The sequence below is a fragment of the Pseudopipra pipra genome, chromosome 2 (assembly GCF_036250125.1).
Source record: "Pseudopipra pipra isolate bDixPip1 chromosome 2, bDixPip1.hap1, whole genome shotgun sequence".
In the NCBI taxonomy this organism is placed as follows: Eukaryota; Metazoa; Chordata; class Aves; order Passeriformes; family Pipridae; genus Pseudopipra; species Pseudopipra pipra.
The window spans coordinates 103477355-103493064 of NC_087550.1; the positions used below are offsets into that span (position 1 = coordinate 103477355).

At 44.0% G+C, this 15710-nt stretch overlaps 1 protein-coding gene and 1 non-coding gene across 2 annotated transcripts in view; one reads left to right on the forward strand and one right to left on the reverse strand.

Annotated features, from left to right (window-relative positions):
• Nucleotides 1-4006: 4006 nt before the first annotated feature.
• On the reverse strand, nt 4007-4079 carry TRNAV-UAC (transfer RNA valine (anticodon UAC)). Its single transcript has one exon. It is a non-coding gene; the product is annotated as a tRNA-Val (tRNA).
• Nucleotides 4080-9220: 5141 nt separating this feature from the next.
• PPEF1 (protein phosphatase with EF-hand domain 1) overlaps nt 9221-15710 on the forward strand; it is a 34664-nt gene continuing 28174 nt past the window's right edge. Inside the window, exons 1-4 of the mRNA XM_064646714.1 lie at nt 9221-9957; nt 11476-11807; nt 13098-13180; nt 15433-15623. Of these exons, the coding sequence (XP_064502784.1) occupies nt 15581-15623 (43 nt within the window). The 5' untranslated portion in view covers nt 9221-9957; nt 11476-11807; nt 13098-13180; nt 15433-15580. The remainder of the gene's footprint in view (nt 9958-11475; nt 11808-13097; nt 13181-15432; nt 15624-15710) is intronic.

Below are 15710 nucleotides of genomic sequence, written 5' to 3' on the forward strand. Positions count from 1 at the left end.
AGGCTTTTGAAAGCAATTGCTTCAGAAGCAGCTTGGTTTGTTTCAAAAGATCACAGACCGTATGCACTGGGAATAGATTAATGCGCTGCATAGATCATGTAGGTTGCTGTGGAGTTAAGCTAATCGTGTCTCTAGTCTTCTAGTCTACATCCATTCAAAAAATGCTGTGCAAACAAGGATGCTGACTTTTCAAAAATAGTCCCCTGGGCAGGATTTATCTCACCTGTCTTTGGATAGTCACAAATTTGGCATGCCCTGTAAAGGGGTTGTCAGGTACAACATCCCACTGCAGTTACACTTCCAGCACCAATACATCCCAGCCTCCCCAGAGCATGTGACATGGATGGAATGAGTCTCCTGCCAAGAGGCCTCACTGCTTTGCTCAGTTCAAGGAGTTTAACCTTCTCAACCCAACACCTTCCCCACTTCAATCGATCTACACAGAATCATAGAATCATAGAATCAGCTGGGTTGGAAGGGACCTCCGAAATCATCAAGTCCAACCCTTGATCCTCTACCGCTGTGGTTGCTAGACCATGGCACTAAGTGCCACATGCAGTCTTATCTTAAAAACCTCCAGGGATGGAGAATCCACCACCTCCCTGGGCAGTCCATTCCAATGCCTGATTACCCTCTCTGTAAAGAATTTCTTCCTAATATCCACCCTAAACCTCCCCTGGCAGAGCTTAAGACCATGCCCTCTTGTCTTATGTTCATACGCAACACCCTTCTCAGGGCAGCGAGACCCACCAGAAGGTCCAGACAGGAGGTAAAAAACATGAGCCTCATTGAGGGTACCAGGGCAGCCTCTGGGCATCTGCTGCAGTGCAGCATCTTACTCCAGGCTCTACACAGTATCCAGACAAGAGTGTCTCTCCTTCTTTTTGTTGTCCAGTCTGAAATGGTCTGCCACAGAGACACAGATTTCCAGAGCTGCTGAAGACACTCAGATATCTACTCTCTCTCTACCATGATGAGCAGCTGGTATCTAAATCCCATGGGTCCGAAAATCCCAGCTTAAAAATCCCTAAATACCTTCATCCACATATCTCTTGGAAAACCAGACCAGGGCTTCAGCCTCTCACCTTATGGTCTTGTAAGCACAGGTCACGGGGAAGCAGAGCTGCCCACACAGAGAGAAATCACCTACCATGTTTTTAAAAAAAAAGCCAAATTCTCTTCCATGACCCCGAGCAGTTTAAAATCAGTTTGGTTTATGGTCAACCTCACGCTCCAAATAGGTTTTGATTTTTTGTAAGAAGTGCACAATAGCACAGCTCTTATCAAAGGGCATTTCATCCAAAGGGACACTCTTAAGACTGGTGGCTGCCCAATTATAAAATTCCCTCCACAAAGAAAGAAAGGCAGACTTTGTTTAAAAAGTGTCTGTAGCATTCAAAAAATTAAACTGGCTCACATGAAGATTAGAAGAGCCTTAAAATTAAAGTCCTTGTATAAATAGTATGCAATTCAGGCCCTTTGTGTCTAATGGTGTTGATGGTCCTTCATTTTAATAACTGTAAAGAGCAAAACCACACTGTCACTGCAGACAACATTGCTAAATTAATAATGTAGTTAATTCCTAGAAAACAGGGAAATATTTTCAGGTACAGAAGACAGAAAACATTTAAAAGCCAGTACACAATACAGCACCAGAAAAGGCTTCAGTTGCCCTTATTAAAAAATAAAAATAAAATTTTAAAAAGGAAAAAAATTAGTCTGACATTGATTACAGAACAAAACTGAGACTAGTACAAATGACCCAAATTATGACAGTTTGGTGACATCCCCACTGCTGTGTAAAACAGGGGCAGGAACTGACTGGGCGGGTTTGCTCTTTTGGCCATACATCATCTCCAGCTGTAGCTCATGTCCCATTGGCCTTAAGACATTCTGATATGTTTTCATAGCCCTCAGAAATCTTGGTGTGTTTTATTCCTCCAGATTGTGGGAAATAACACAAAGATCACCCTGCACCACTGAGATGCTTTTAGTCTGACTGGCACTGTGTGTGTGTGGCCTCAGAGGAGAAGAAGGAGGCAAAAGTACTGGTGCGTGAGAGAAGTGCAACTCCACATAGCAATTTCATATTTCTCCCAAAGTCAGAGTGCCAGACAGCTAAATCAGAGTGCCACGCATCGATTCGTGCGTCTGGAAGCTGAACACACATGGCACGCAATGTCTCAGCAGGAATGTGTGACTGGCACACTTTTGTTTTATCACAGTTAGGGAACGCACAAAATACACATTTATACATGTACGTGTGAACCATGGACATCTCTCAGAAGCAGGATATTGATGTGTGGAGAGAGCAAGACTGTCAGCACTTTTAGAGCTTGAGTCAAACCATCAGGAGCTGGATCCTCTCAAAATGGATGGAGCTACTCTGATCTACACACACTTAAGATCTGGCTCTTAGAATAAAATATTCTTTCTACAAGTCTGAAGTGTGAGCTTAAGTCCTTTTCTGAAAAGGGTCTCTTTTCCTAAATGTAAGAAAACATGATGCAGATAGTTACCCTGTGCTGATCACCAGGATTAGGCCCACTCTCTGTAACACCCACTTGGGGGTGCTCTGGCTGTCAATGGCAGGGTAGGCACCATGGGATCACCATCCCTATTAGATGGGAAGTACCTACACCAGAAGCTTGCATATCCTACATTAGGAGAAGTCTAACTAAGCCTGACACACCTTTGAGCTTGTATCATGGAAGCAGGCAGTCAGTGGAAAACAGTTTACCCAAGCGGTGGGACACATTGCTTTGGCTTCACCTCCTGTGAGCTGCATACACACTGCTAAGCAAAACGAGCAGAGGAAAGCCAGACTTCAGTACATCTGCACTTTCAGATTGTGGCATACACAGGCCCTTAAGTATTGTTATGGTGTTTAATGTTATGATCTTAGTATGCTAGGTCTCACTATGTGAAGTATGGGCGATTTCTACCCAAAGGAGCTTTTGTTTCCTGGCCCAGGTATCCCTGCATTGCTCTGCAATCTCTAACTGTAGCTTGCCCATGCCTCAGAGTGTTTCTTTAGTAAGAGCAAGCACTGACAAAGGTTAATAGTTTTCTTAATATATAATGATTAAAGAAAGTTTCTTAAGACTGATCAAGGTAATTTTTCTCTTTAATCTTTAAGATAGGTAAATCACACCCTCCCACTCTGATCCTGCAAAGATACTCAAGAGCTAACTCCAGGTCAGCAGAGCTCAGGGGCTCTCCTTGTCCTCCTGCTGCAGAGCTGTCTGAGCCCCAGCACTCATTGGGGCTTACACACACAGACAGACGCTGTACCAGTATCCATGCCCAGAGGTTACCCTTTTCTACAGACTTGCACGTGCAAAATGAGACAACATGTTATAATTTAAAAGTTAAACTGCTGCGAGGCAAGCTGAGATGGCTCTTTGTTTCCTAATTAATAAAAACGGTACACACAGTACTGGGGAAAAATCAGGATGGAGTTAACTGTCCTTGCTAGCTGTGTGCTGTGAAAAACGCCCGCCTTTCCCCAGCACTCAAGCTCTTCTCCAAGCACAGAGGTGAAAGGACCTGTGCTCCAGTCTGTCCCGGTGAGCATCTCCTTGGGGATGCATCGGGCTGCAGTCTCCACCATTGCCTTTGTCCCTGCTCGGGAGGAGGCACAGGCTGCTACTTCTCCCCGGCTCCGCTGTGGCTGCCGCTGGTGCCTGTGGTCTCCTTGGTTACCCATCCAGGGGACGATGGTGAAGTGGTGATGCCTCTCCCGCGCTGGCAGGGAAGCGCTCCTCTCGCGAGGTTAAAGCGTGTGGAAAGGGTCCTGAGGAGCAGGGTTTCCCACTTAAGGGGCTTTTCTGCTCCCCTCGAAACGCACTGCTCCGCCTTCTGCCGCAAGCAGGACTCGGGTTTTCTTTAAGTGCTTATGAAGTTGCTCGTCTCCAGGAGGAAGCAGCTAAACCGATCCTCCTCGCTTCGAAGGAAATTATGAAAACTCACGGTGAGCCAAAAAAGAAAAAGAACAACTTGGCGCTGGTTCCACTGGGGCTCGAACCCAGGACCTTCTGCGTGTAAAGCAGACGTGATAACCACTACACTATGGAACCGCCACACGCGTTAACGGCCGCGGCACTGCCCCTATCGACGAAACGCCGGCCGTGCTTCCCTCCTTTGGTGAGCAGGGAAGGTTCTTGTATTCTTCTTAATCACTAGTTGATTAAAAACAGTTCTAGTAATCAAAAATTACCCTAATGCGTTTCCTGCCCCTCACATAGCTACAGAGGAGCAGTGAAGGGCATAAATCACCTCAGTAGCTCCAGGTAAGGCTTCTGTGCCCCTGCGTGCTGGGGCAGCCGCGGGCCCCGCTCCGCCCCACCGAACACGGCCTGCAGGGGCAGGTAACAAGCCCGGGGAACGAGGGATGCGTTACAGCCTTAGGCGGGTGCTGTGGGCGCTCCTTTCCCTTGCATGTATTCGATACATGCTGTACCGAATCCATTCTTTGCCTTCAGACCGTGTGCTCCTCACGTCATTGCCTCCGGCCCCGCTTCGGAAAGGGCTGGCAATCCTTCCTGCGCATCCTGCTGCTCCCAGGATTCGCCCGGCTGAGCCGTTCTCCCGGAGAAGTGGAGCACAAAGGTCGCTGGCCTAGCGTGTCACATCAGGTTGGCCCAAGCGCGGGAGAGGCGGGCCGAGCTCCGTGAGAGGTGCGGCAGAGCCCCCGCTGCTCCGGGGGAGCCCGGCTGCGTGGATTTCGTGTACACCAGTCGTGGGAAAGCGCCTCGCTGCTTTCTGCGAGGTGTTCCAGCTCTTTTCAGCGGGGGAAGAAGGTGTGGGTGATTTTCTCGGTACAGGAGGCCTTTTAAAAAGAATAACGCACTGAGAGAAAAGGCAGAGCCTGGCATTTGTGTCAGTGACGCCCTGGAGGAAGCTGTTGCGCGGTGCCTTAATGGATCTAAAAGAGAGACGTTCGATCCCTTGGGGCACAGCACGGGACACGCTCGTTCGTGTTTCTAAAAGGAGGCGTGAAAGCGGGAGGATTTGGCTTTCACAATCCGCCCTGGAGAGGACGGAGGGATTTCCCCCCGTATGGCCCCGCCGCCGGCAGGGGGCGCCCCGCGCCCGCGCTCACCCAGCGCCCTCAGGGCCAGGGCCGGGTCGGGCTGTGCTGGGAACAACTCTGGGACTGGACCCTTCCTGTTCGCTGCCCATCTGCATCAGGTATCCATTCACCCAGGAACCTTATGCCATCTGTTACACCCCACAGTAATTGCCTTCTTTCACATCTGTTACGTTTTACCTGGAGTTTTGCACTATTTGCATTACCGCGGTCCTCAGCACACTGAACCTCGCCTCACATGCCACAGGGAGTGAGTGGCTTGTAGGAGCACAAATTAAGTTACCTGCACAATGTTTACAGGACTGTGGTTAAAAGTTACAAACAGAGTTTGGAATATAAAAGATAAGCTTGTGAATTTTCAGAAACGTGGGGCCTGTAAGCAAAAGACTATGGTGTTTGTGGCTAAATATCATGGTTGGCTTGACTACCAAAATTAATACCATTTTGCTGAAACAGCAGATTTCTTTACCCTCCTGACCTGGAGAGCCTGATTTAACCCAGAAGGTGCCTTTTGGGAAGAGACAATCTGGTTGGCTTGAGACATCAGGAATGCATTGTCTGTGCAGCTTATGGTTCACCAGACCAACAAAATGCAGATCAAGCTGTTGTTAGGCAATTCTTATGCCCATTTCTTTTTCCTTATGTTTCTTTACTAAGATCTGTCAAAACCTGAGTGCTGTAGATAGCTATCATTTCTATAAGCTCCAAGTGAAGGTTGAAGCTAACGTGACGGAGGTAGACTTGTGCAAATTAGATCATTAGTCACTGCTTCCCAAAATAATCAGCATTCATCTGATAATTCAGGAAAATTTCCTTTTTTGAAAAAAAATTTTTTAATTTTTTTACAGCAGGTATCCTGATGCTTTCATAGTGTTCTGGTCTGGTTTCTTGGCCTTCAGGAGCTTTGAGGCCCTACCACTGCCTTTCTTTCACATTTCTGATTTTGTGTGCTTTTTGCCAAGGATGCTAATTTTGATGCCTTTTTTTCACCTTCTCACCCAGAATTGTCAGTGGGGGGACACTTCTTTTTCTGTTCACACAAATTAACCTACTCCTTCTAATGTGTGAACACAGATTTCTGTCATCTTACTGACTGAATTTAAAATTGTTCTGTATATTTATTTCTTTCTTCATTTTCTCTATTCTTTTTTTTGCTTTTTGGTTGGGACTGGACATCAAAGTCTCTTAGTCAGGAACTTGTCCCCTGGCTAGTACTTTAAAACACTTTGTTGAGTCACATAAAAATACTTCTTTGACCTTGGTAGAGCAAGAGGAGGAGAAATCACGGTTAGAGCTTAGAAGGAGCACATTCACTTCAACTATGATTATCTTCAGTCTTTTTGAAAAATATCAGTTACATCACTTTGCAGTGGGTGCTTCTGAGAAATAAGCCTAAAGCAGAATTTGAATTATGTATGCGGAATGCCTGCATGAAGGCTTGCTCAGGAGGTTAATGTTTCTGAAGTATTTGGAAAACGGAATGTATGCCATTACATCACAAGGGCTGCCTGTAAAAGGATGTCCCAGTTTCTACACTAGCAACATCACCGGGTTTTTCCTTGTCATTCTAGACTGATTAACCACATATTGTCAGAATTTGTTGGCCTACTCTCTGTTACAGCTGTTGATGCTAAAACTCTTTTCAGCATATTAAATGTGCATGTGATACATGACTGCTGAGCAAAAAAGCAGCAGTATGTGTGACCTTGTTGGTGGGAATGGCACATTCTCTTTGCCTTTGTAGAAAGGAAAATGGCATTGTTTGGTACGGCCTATCTCCTTGGACTTGAACAGGAAAGGTTAATTTGGAAAGCACATTTCTGTTTCCTCAATTTGCATGTTATTGTGATCCCCATAGGTAACTGGAGAGGTGGCTCAGTCCAGCAAGACTGACTCTTTATCAGGTTGCTTGGTCACGTCAGATCACTGAGACAGAGGATGGAGGACTTCCATGAGTAACAAAAGAAAATATGCAGTGGAGATTTTATGTCCTGAAGAACCTAACTGCTAAGGGTTTGATCTCTCTCCCGCTGATCTTGGATGAAATGTTTCTGATGGATTTTTTGGCCATTGGAGCAAACGTTGTAGCCTCTCCTTATGCAGAGATCTTGGTAAATGGCAATAGAGATGAATTTATCAGGTACAGTAAATGTTTATAAATAATGTCTATCCCAAGAGTGCAGTGGAAAGAGGTTGTGATGTATTTTTGCTTGCATGCATTTTGGCAGAACAGCCTGATCATACATAAATGATTAGCTACTGTAACTCTGATCAGGGAAAATGCATCCTGCCAGAAAAACAAATATCAAAACTCTTCTGGGCCGTGCAGAATTATTGCGCTTGGTGTGCTTTCCATTTACTGTCTCATCTCAAAGGAGAAGAACAGCTTTGAAAGTGGAAGGTTGTGTCTGGGAGTCCAGGACCTTAAAGGACTAGCTCAGTCAATCATATGCCTTCTGCTTTGCTGGTTTGGCATTTTAGATATCTTTTGCATCTTAATAAAGGTCCGTCTCAAAAAAAATTGATCATTCTGTCCTTTACAGTGGTTGTTGATGCCAAAACAGAACTGTCACCAGATTGATGGTAAAAGTTTCCTGAAAATACCATATTATGGTATTATTAGACCTTTGGGGCAGGGGTAGGAGTGTGAAGAGCTTTCTTTGTTTGCCTCTGTTCTCATAAGTCTTTTGCTCCCTATCCAGTCCTGATGGGACTCCATCACCTGGAGAGGTTTCAGAGCAAGAGGCACAGTGATTTCCGTCTTGTGCCCATTCACGTGGAGCTTTCTCCCACCACAGCATGCTTTATAATTTTTGGTCCTCTTTGAATCTGCAGGCCCCCTCCCTGGCCCCACAGGAGGGGCTGCTGTGCTCTGTTCCATCACTGTACTGCAGAAAGCAGCCCCTCCCTGGCTTTTGGAGTGGGGTGGCAGGAAAGCCTGGGGGAAAGGTGGCCTGGTGAGGGTGAGTGATGCTGAGGACTGGGCCCAAGACTGTACTGGTGATATTACAATATCATAATTCTACTGGCACCTCCTAGTTTTGAGTGGTTTCTTGGGCCAATCGCAGTGTGCCCATGCTATGGATACAGTGCCAGGTGGAGCAGACTGCTCAGGGGCTGTTGTGTTAGCAGTGGGCAGTAACAAATCACCCTGGACGTGATGGCTCTGCCCCTCCCTGGGCACCTCTGTAGTGACGGAGTCAGGGGTCAGCATGGAGATGAGCTGGGTCAGAGATTTGGGCCCGGCTGCCAGGGGTCAGGGTTTAATGTCAGAGCACGCAAAACCACGTCTTCCTGACCACACAGGGAAGCAAGTCTGCAGCGTTCTTGGCTTGCCCGATCCCTTCCTGGTAATCACACAAGGAGCAGATGAGCCAAAACATGAACTGAGTCCACAGAGTTCCAGTCATGCATTTATGGTGAGAACATGTGCATGCACATGAAGAAATGAAGTGTACAAGCATTAGTGCAGTGCTTCTGAACGTAAGATTTGAGTGCTTCATACTTGTCCCATTATCTGGATTGGGACAACTCTGGATATATGTACAGCCTGGGGAACGAGATGCTGGAAAACAGTGCTGTGGAAAGGAACCTGGGGGTTCTGGTCGATGGCAAGTTGAATATGAGTCAGCAGTGCCCTGGCAGCCAGGAGGGCCAACTGTGTCCTGGGGGACATCGCAAAGTATCGCCAGCTGGTCAAGGGAAAGGATTGTCCTGCTCTGCTCTGCACTGGTGAGGCCTCACCTTGAATATTGTGTGCAGTTTTAGGCACCACAATATAAGAAAGATATGAATCCATTAGAGGGCGTCCAAAGGAGAGCAGTGAAGATGGTGAAGGGCCTTGAGGGGAAGCCGTATAAGGAGCAGATGAGGGCACTTGGTCTGTTCTGCCTGGAAGAGACCGAGGGGAGACCTCATTGCAGTTACAACTCCCTTGTGAGGGGAAGAGAAGGGGCAGACACTGATCTCTTCTCTGGTGACCAGTGACAGGACCCGAGGGAATGGCCTGAAGTTGTGTCAGGGGAGATTTAGGTTGGATATTAGAGAAAGGTTCTTCACCCAGAGGGTAATTGGGCAATGGAACAGGCTCCCCAGGGAAGTGGTCACAGCACCAAGCCTGACAGAGTTCAAGAAGCATTTGGACAACACTCTCAGGCACATGGTGAGACCCTTGGGGATGGTCCTGGCTGGGGCCAGGATCTGGACTTGATGACCCTTGTGGGTCTCTTCCAACTCAGCATATTCTGTGATTCTGTATGACTGTTTTGGAGAACACCTATATCACTAGCATGCAGATACAATGCCTTGTGGTAAATGCAGTATTTCTTTCCTTAAGGGCTTTCATAAGCATGCCAGTCACATCAGATGACCAAATACCTGGACAGCCTTATGTTTTTTTTCTGGTGTGCTGGATCTGCTAAAATGCAAATCATTGCCTCAACACAGCAGAAAGGCCAAAAGAGACCATGTGACTTCAGATGTGAAACAGGCAACTTCAGCCCATCCCTTTCTCTCTGCCTGAGATTCAGGAGGCATGGTGACAAAACAGCTCTGCTACAGCACACGTACAGCACAGCTGGAGGGCTGCAGCCATGAGCTTTCACACCAGCTTGGACGATGAAAACAGCATTTTCCCCTGGCTGTTTCTGAAGAGCAGCGTTCAAGAAATTTCCTCTCGGGAAGCTGTATAAGTAGGTGAAGAGCAAGTGCATTGCAGCTCCTGAGCTCCAGAGCCCCAGAGAAAATTGGAGCACCTGTTCTGCAGAGCTGACCCCTCAGGAGTTGCTTTCTCTTAAAAAAAAGAATCTTCTAAAGGTACTCTTGTAGAAAAAATCTCGGTATTGCTGACGCAGAAAGAATAAAAAGTAATATGTTTGGGTGGGATATATATATATTTTTAACTCACTTTTAAATAGTATATTTACAAAATGACAGTTGAATGTGGCACTTTTTATGATTTTACCCTGAAAAAATCAGTGTCCTTCAAACACTAAAGTCTGACCTGGACTGAATCAGTTATCCAGAACTTCTAAGTACAGGTGAGATCAAATAGTTTTGAGACTACTGTATTCCATGTATTCTGTTTTAGGAAAAATAATTTTTATGATGATATTTTTTAACCTTGTTCTGATGCCTAACTTAAATTTTATTAAAACCATACTAAAGCATGAATTTAATTTTTAAAGTGGCTCATATTTCAACACATATTTATTCTGAAGCTTTGCTTTTTCAGCATGTCATTAAGAGCCTGCTCATTAACTGCAGGACAGTGTGTGATCCAGCTTTTTTGCTTAAAGTGTGTTAACTTTCATGCTCCAGTTGGATCCAGTTTACTAGAACCAACTTTGCTTCAGGATTTTCAATTTTCTCCTTGTGTCCTAGAGGAATATCCCCCCTAGAGGCATTTAAAATTTCTGGAAAGTGATATGATGGCTTTGCTTATTCTTCAAGGTGATCTGCACCCCATTTGTACACTTGTATTTGATACTCTGCCTCTTTTAAAAAAACATTCTGATCAAAGTCTTGCACAAAAAAAAAAAAAGAGGCTGCTTGCTTTGTTTGGTTATTTTCTGCACAAAAAAGTGAAAATGTTTTGTGTAAGCGTATCCTTTTTTGATTATAAATAACATGAACTGGCATTCTTCCATCATTTTTCTACATATTCTCTTTGGATTTGCATGCAGTTCCTGAACTGAACAATTGCCTGAACAATCTCTGCATGTTCACACCTTTGCTGCTCTTGCTTTTATTTCTTTTTGCAGTGCATTTTTTGGCTCAGGAATATAAGTCCACCTTAAAAACTGGTCTGCCTCCATCCTATTCACTTCCAAGCTTTGCTGGCTCTCCTGTATGTTACTACATCCATTCCCTATTGATTCCTGGCCCCAACACTGAGGTCTATCAACATGGCCACTTGATAGAAATTATTCCATCAGTTCTATATTGAGACTAGCCTTGCTTCTCTGAGCAGGCTAAAGAAATTAACTGTTAACAAAAGGGCTTCCTTGCTTCTTTATTTCAGATATATATAATCACTGGAAGTCCCTCTTAGTTTGTCCCATGGATGTAAAATAATGGAAACCTAAACACATATTTGATTTGCCTGTGTTTGATGTTCTCATATCAGCCCTTTGGCAGACCAAATTCAGTGTTGGTGTCAAAATTACAGCTCTTGTGCCATAGCCAGATTCCATTTCATTCTACTGGTTTACAGTGGCAGCTTCATCCCACTTTCCACAGGATGGGTCTTTTAGCTAATGAAATCTTTAACTCATCTCTAGATTCCCATCCTTGACAATTGTAACAAGACAGTTTGGAAGAGTTGTCCTTGTGCAGGTCCTGACCTGGATGTTGTCATTTAATGTCTACGTTCTTCTCTCTAGGGTATATTGCTCTTTCCAGCTTCATTCCCTCAGCAATACACAGAAGCAAATCCATCACAAAACCATGTTATAGCATCTCTCAGTTCTCTGCAGTCCTCATTTCCAAAAGAAAACAATTCTAAAGGAAATCTGTGAGTCACAGTAAACTAAACAATGGATAAGATGGCATCAAAGGAAAGCCTCTGTCATTGGAAGCATCCACCCATCCATCCATCTGATCTTTATGCAGGAAACTGTTCCTGTCTCAGCACCTCTACAACTCCATGTACCTTCTAAGACATGTTATGGGAAGAGATCATAGCTACCTGTTCACAAATATGGTTGAGAAAGGGGTGAGTAGTGCAAGGAGGCACATTGCTGGAGATAGCCATTGAAGCAATCTGTAGGGGAAGTAGCATACTTACAGAAACTCCATCCCAACCAAAATAAAAGGAGAAGTCTTTCATTTTTGTTTATCAAAGGTAAGAAACAAATGGAAATATGCAGGAATAAGAACTTAAAACCTAGTGGCTCTTACTCATGTGTCTCCCATATCCTTAGGCTTGACCTAGCTTATACTTGTCTGCCCGTAGCACAGCTCATCTAATTTAAAAGATGAAGTGTGCTTGAAAGGATGGCTCTCTGCCCAAAGGACCTGCTGTCTGATTTCATTAAAAGTCAGCTATAAATCTTTACAAGATTCCTATTATTCTTGATGCAGCCTGGTCTTTATGTGACTGACAAACTGGAGGCATGATTGATTTTAGGCTGCACCTGTTACATCTAGATCAAATTATGCTGGTTCATTATCTCTGTAAATCAGGCTCTTGACAGCTTTGGTTCTGAACCCCAAATTTCAGAGTATACCTTCAGCAACTCCTATCCAGAAAAGAGCAGCATGTGCCACTGGCTTAGCTTTGTGCATGTCTATTGGCATGATTGCAGAGACACTTTATTTTGCTTCAGTGGATGGGCTGTGTCTTCAGAGCCTGTCCATGATAAAATTGCCTTTTTGCTGAACTGAGAGAAATGTAGCAATTTCTTGAACTTATGTCTAAAACTGGGAGAGATCACTGGCTTGTAGAAATTGAATTACTGCCTGCTTTTTAGTCAACATGCCAGATTCTTTCTTAACGTAAATCAGTGGTATAGTATCCAGAATGTTAACGCAGCGCTGTGTCCCAAATTCTCATCCAGCTACCTTGTATCTCTTTCAATATCTTGGTAAAATCCCAGCTTTTTGTTTCATCAGCCAACATTTGGGGGGAATTTTGGGATGGCAAATGATTCTTTGCCAGACAGTGTTACACTGCATAGTAAGTAGCTCACAGAAATTACTCTCATGGTCTGGAGTCTGGGCATGCGGGTTGACAGCCAGGATGTCTCTGTAGCCAGCTGAAAAGCCATCAGGAAAAGGTAGTTGACTGTTTGCTATGTCCGTTTTAGAATGCAGATATTTGGGACTGAAGGTGATGATTACTCCCCCGGACAAGCTCACTGATGGTCAGATTTGGCCTTTTTAAGAGGTTTAATGATAGGATATGTTTGTGCAAGTTTTCCTCCAAGCTCTGAGGAATATGTTTCAGTCTTCATTTTCTGCTGTCACAATAAAATTTCTGTCTCTCTGTCTCTGTCTGACGCAGCCCAGAGGAAAAAGGGGTTCGACCACTTTGGACATGGACGATAAAATGGTCCTTTATTGAAGGGGTAACTCGGCTTATATAGGGTAAGGACTGAAAGTGCTGGAAGGAGGGGAGGAACTGGGGAGGAGCATGCTAATACAGGCCAATAAGAAGGAAAAAGGGGAGGAAATATTCAAACAAGGGATTACTAATTAATTAGTGACTGCAATGTGACACTTCTAGCCCAGTCAGGGAGAAGGACATGAACTGGGGTACACAATGCTGAGGGATTTTTCTTACAACTGGGGACTTAGGGTACAATAAAGGGTAGAAGTACAATGAACATTAAACTTGAACATGAATGCAGGGTGTATCAACAGTCTCGTTTCTTTATATGAACGTGGAGAGGGTGTTTTCATCCGGGGTTCCGCAGATCTCTTCGCATATTTCAATGTCTTTTTTCCACTGCTCGTAGTCAAACCTTTCCTGGGCTTCCACATTTATCTTTTTATTTCTTTGCTCAAGGAAGTGCTACAAGTCCATGAGTTTAGAGGTATGTGAAGGAAAGAGTGGGGATGACTGGGAGAAAAGCTTAAGTCATTGAAAGCAGGGTATGAAGGTGATTCAGACCCCCATTCCTTGGGTCAGCCCATTGTTTGCTGTGGTTTGGATGGAACCCTGAGAGGAATGATGGTTCTGTTTGGGGCTCCCATTGCCAGTTGCATTGCCCTTTAATCAAGACAGTCTCGCTGCAGTAGGACTTAGACTGTAAGTTCTGTTCTTCTGATCACAATTCAAGTATGGCTGGCTTGTTTGATGGACTAATGAAGATGAGATTCTCCTAAGAGGACAAGTGAGGAGATGGTGTACAGGAGAGCAATAATTGTTTGGAGAGAAAACAAATTTGAGCTTTTATCAAACTGCCATATTTGATGCTGTCAAAGACTTTGGCTCAAAATTAATATAACAGCACTTCTTTGTATTTCATGATAGCTCCTTCAGAGGGAAGTAAAGCAGTTCATTGTAGAGAAAAAAATTAAAATCCTTCTTTTTTTGAAATAATTACTGACTCATAAGGTGTGAGACCCAGCTCAAGTGTAGGATACACTTGTGTTGTGGGACCCTGAAAAATAGCCCCAGACCTGTAAAGACTTGTGTGATATTAACGTGAAGTGACATGACGTCACAGGATATCATACATAACAATGAATGTAGAAAACTACACATATAGTCCCACAACTATAAATGTTTTCTAATTATTGAAATTGAAGGTCAGCTAGTTATGCATTTGTGGGTTTTTTTGTCTTGTATCCTCCTGTTCATTTTATTTCTGCTAGTAAAGCCAAAGGAAAATAGTAGTTAAGCATTCATTTTATGCTGGTGAATTTCTTCTTTGTTTTAAACCCCAAGTTAAAAGGAATATCAATGAAACAAAACAACAAATGGAATAATTTAGATGTAAGACATGTAACCCTGGAGACAAGGAGAGAGAGGGGGCAGTGTGATCACATAAGAAATCTTTAGCTAAAACAAAGTTCAGTATCTCAGAGCATCAGTGACTTTCTTATTACTTAGAAATTGATCCATTTTGTATCTCAGGGGAATTGTATTCCTTTGAACTTGTTGATTAGGGAATGTATTGCATTAGTGAATGATATTACTTAGTGAAGAGCTGAGCAAGTGCCAGGACGAAAACCCAAAAGACTTCACTTCAAAATGGACTTTGTTCATTTATTTAATGAAACAAAATCTTTTCTTTGAATTATTTCAGTAGAAAAGCAACAGAAAATTGAATGTTTTATTTAAATGAAATCTGATAATGAAGTGATTTGCTATGGCACTATTTCTTCTGGTAAATTTGGTGGTGATGACACTGAGGGATAAAGTGATAAATGGTGTGGTAGGGCACCTTTTAAAATCCATAGAGTGTAAGGAGGGCTGAGGGTTGGGGTTTCTTTAGCAGTAGTATCAGATGTAATTTAAAGTCTTTAAAATTCTGCAGTTCCAATTTTCAAATCACAATAATGAAGAGTAACATGACTCTGTAGTCCCTTGTCCCTAGTAGTAAGGCTTTAAATAGCAATTTTTCTGATTAAGAAATGACTGGTGCACTTTTAGCTAACCTGTGAACCTTAAGCTAACATGTAAGAAGTAAACTGTATTAATTACTGAGTCAAATTCTTTTCAATGGAAGCCGATAGTAATCAGATGTGAAAAAGAAACCTAGTATGGTTCATCAGGTCCAGTTTGTGTAGGATGTGCTGTACAGTTGTGCTGTAGGTATTTCAGATTCTGTGTTGTCAAACACTTTTGGTTTTTTCTCCTTCTCCCTCCCTCCCAATCTCCTCCCTGGCAGGAGTGCTAGGGAAGAGCTGAGGAGCCCGGAGGGGTGTAGTCCTCATCACTGAAGGAACAGCACAGGAAATGTGTGTAATGCTAACAGCTGAGAGGAACATGCTCCATATCAGCAGCAATTAAAACGGATAGGCAGCAGCATTGGAACCATGGGGTGCAACAGATCTGTACCTGACAGAAGGTCAGAGAGAGGTGAGTGTTGCCTTTGTCTTCAGGGCAAGTGGTTGTAATCTCTGTAACACTAGAAGAGGATTGCAAGGTAACATTTCCCCACAATTG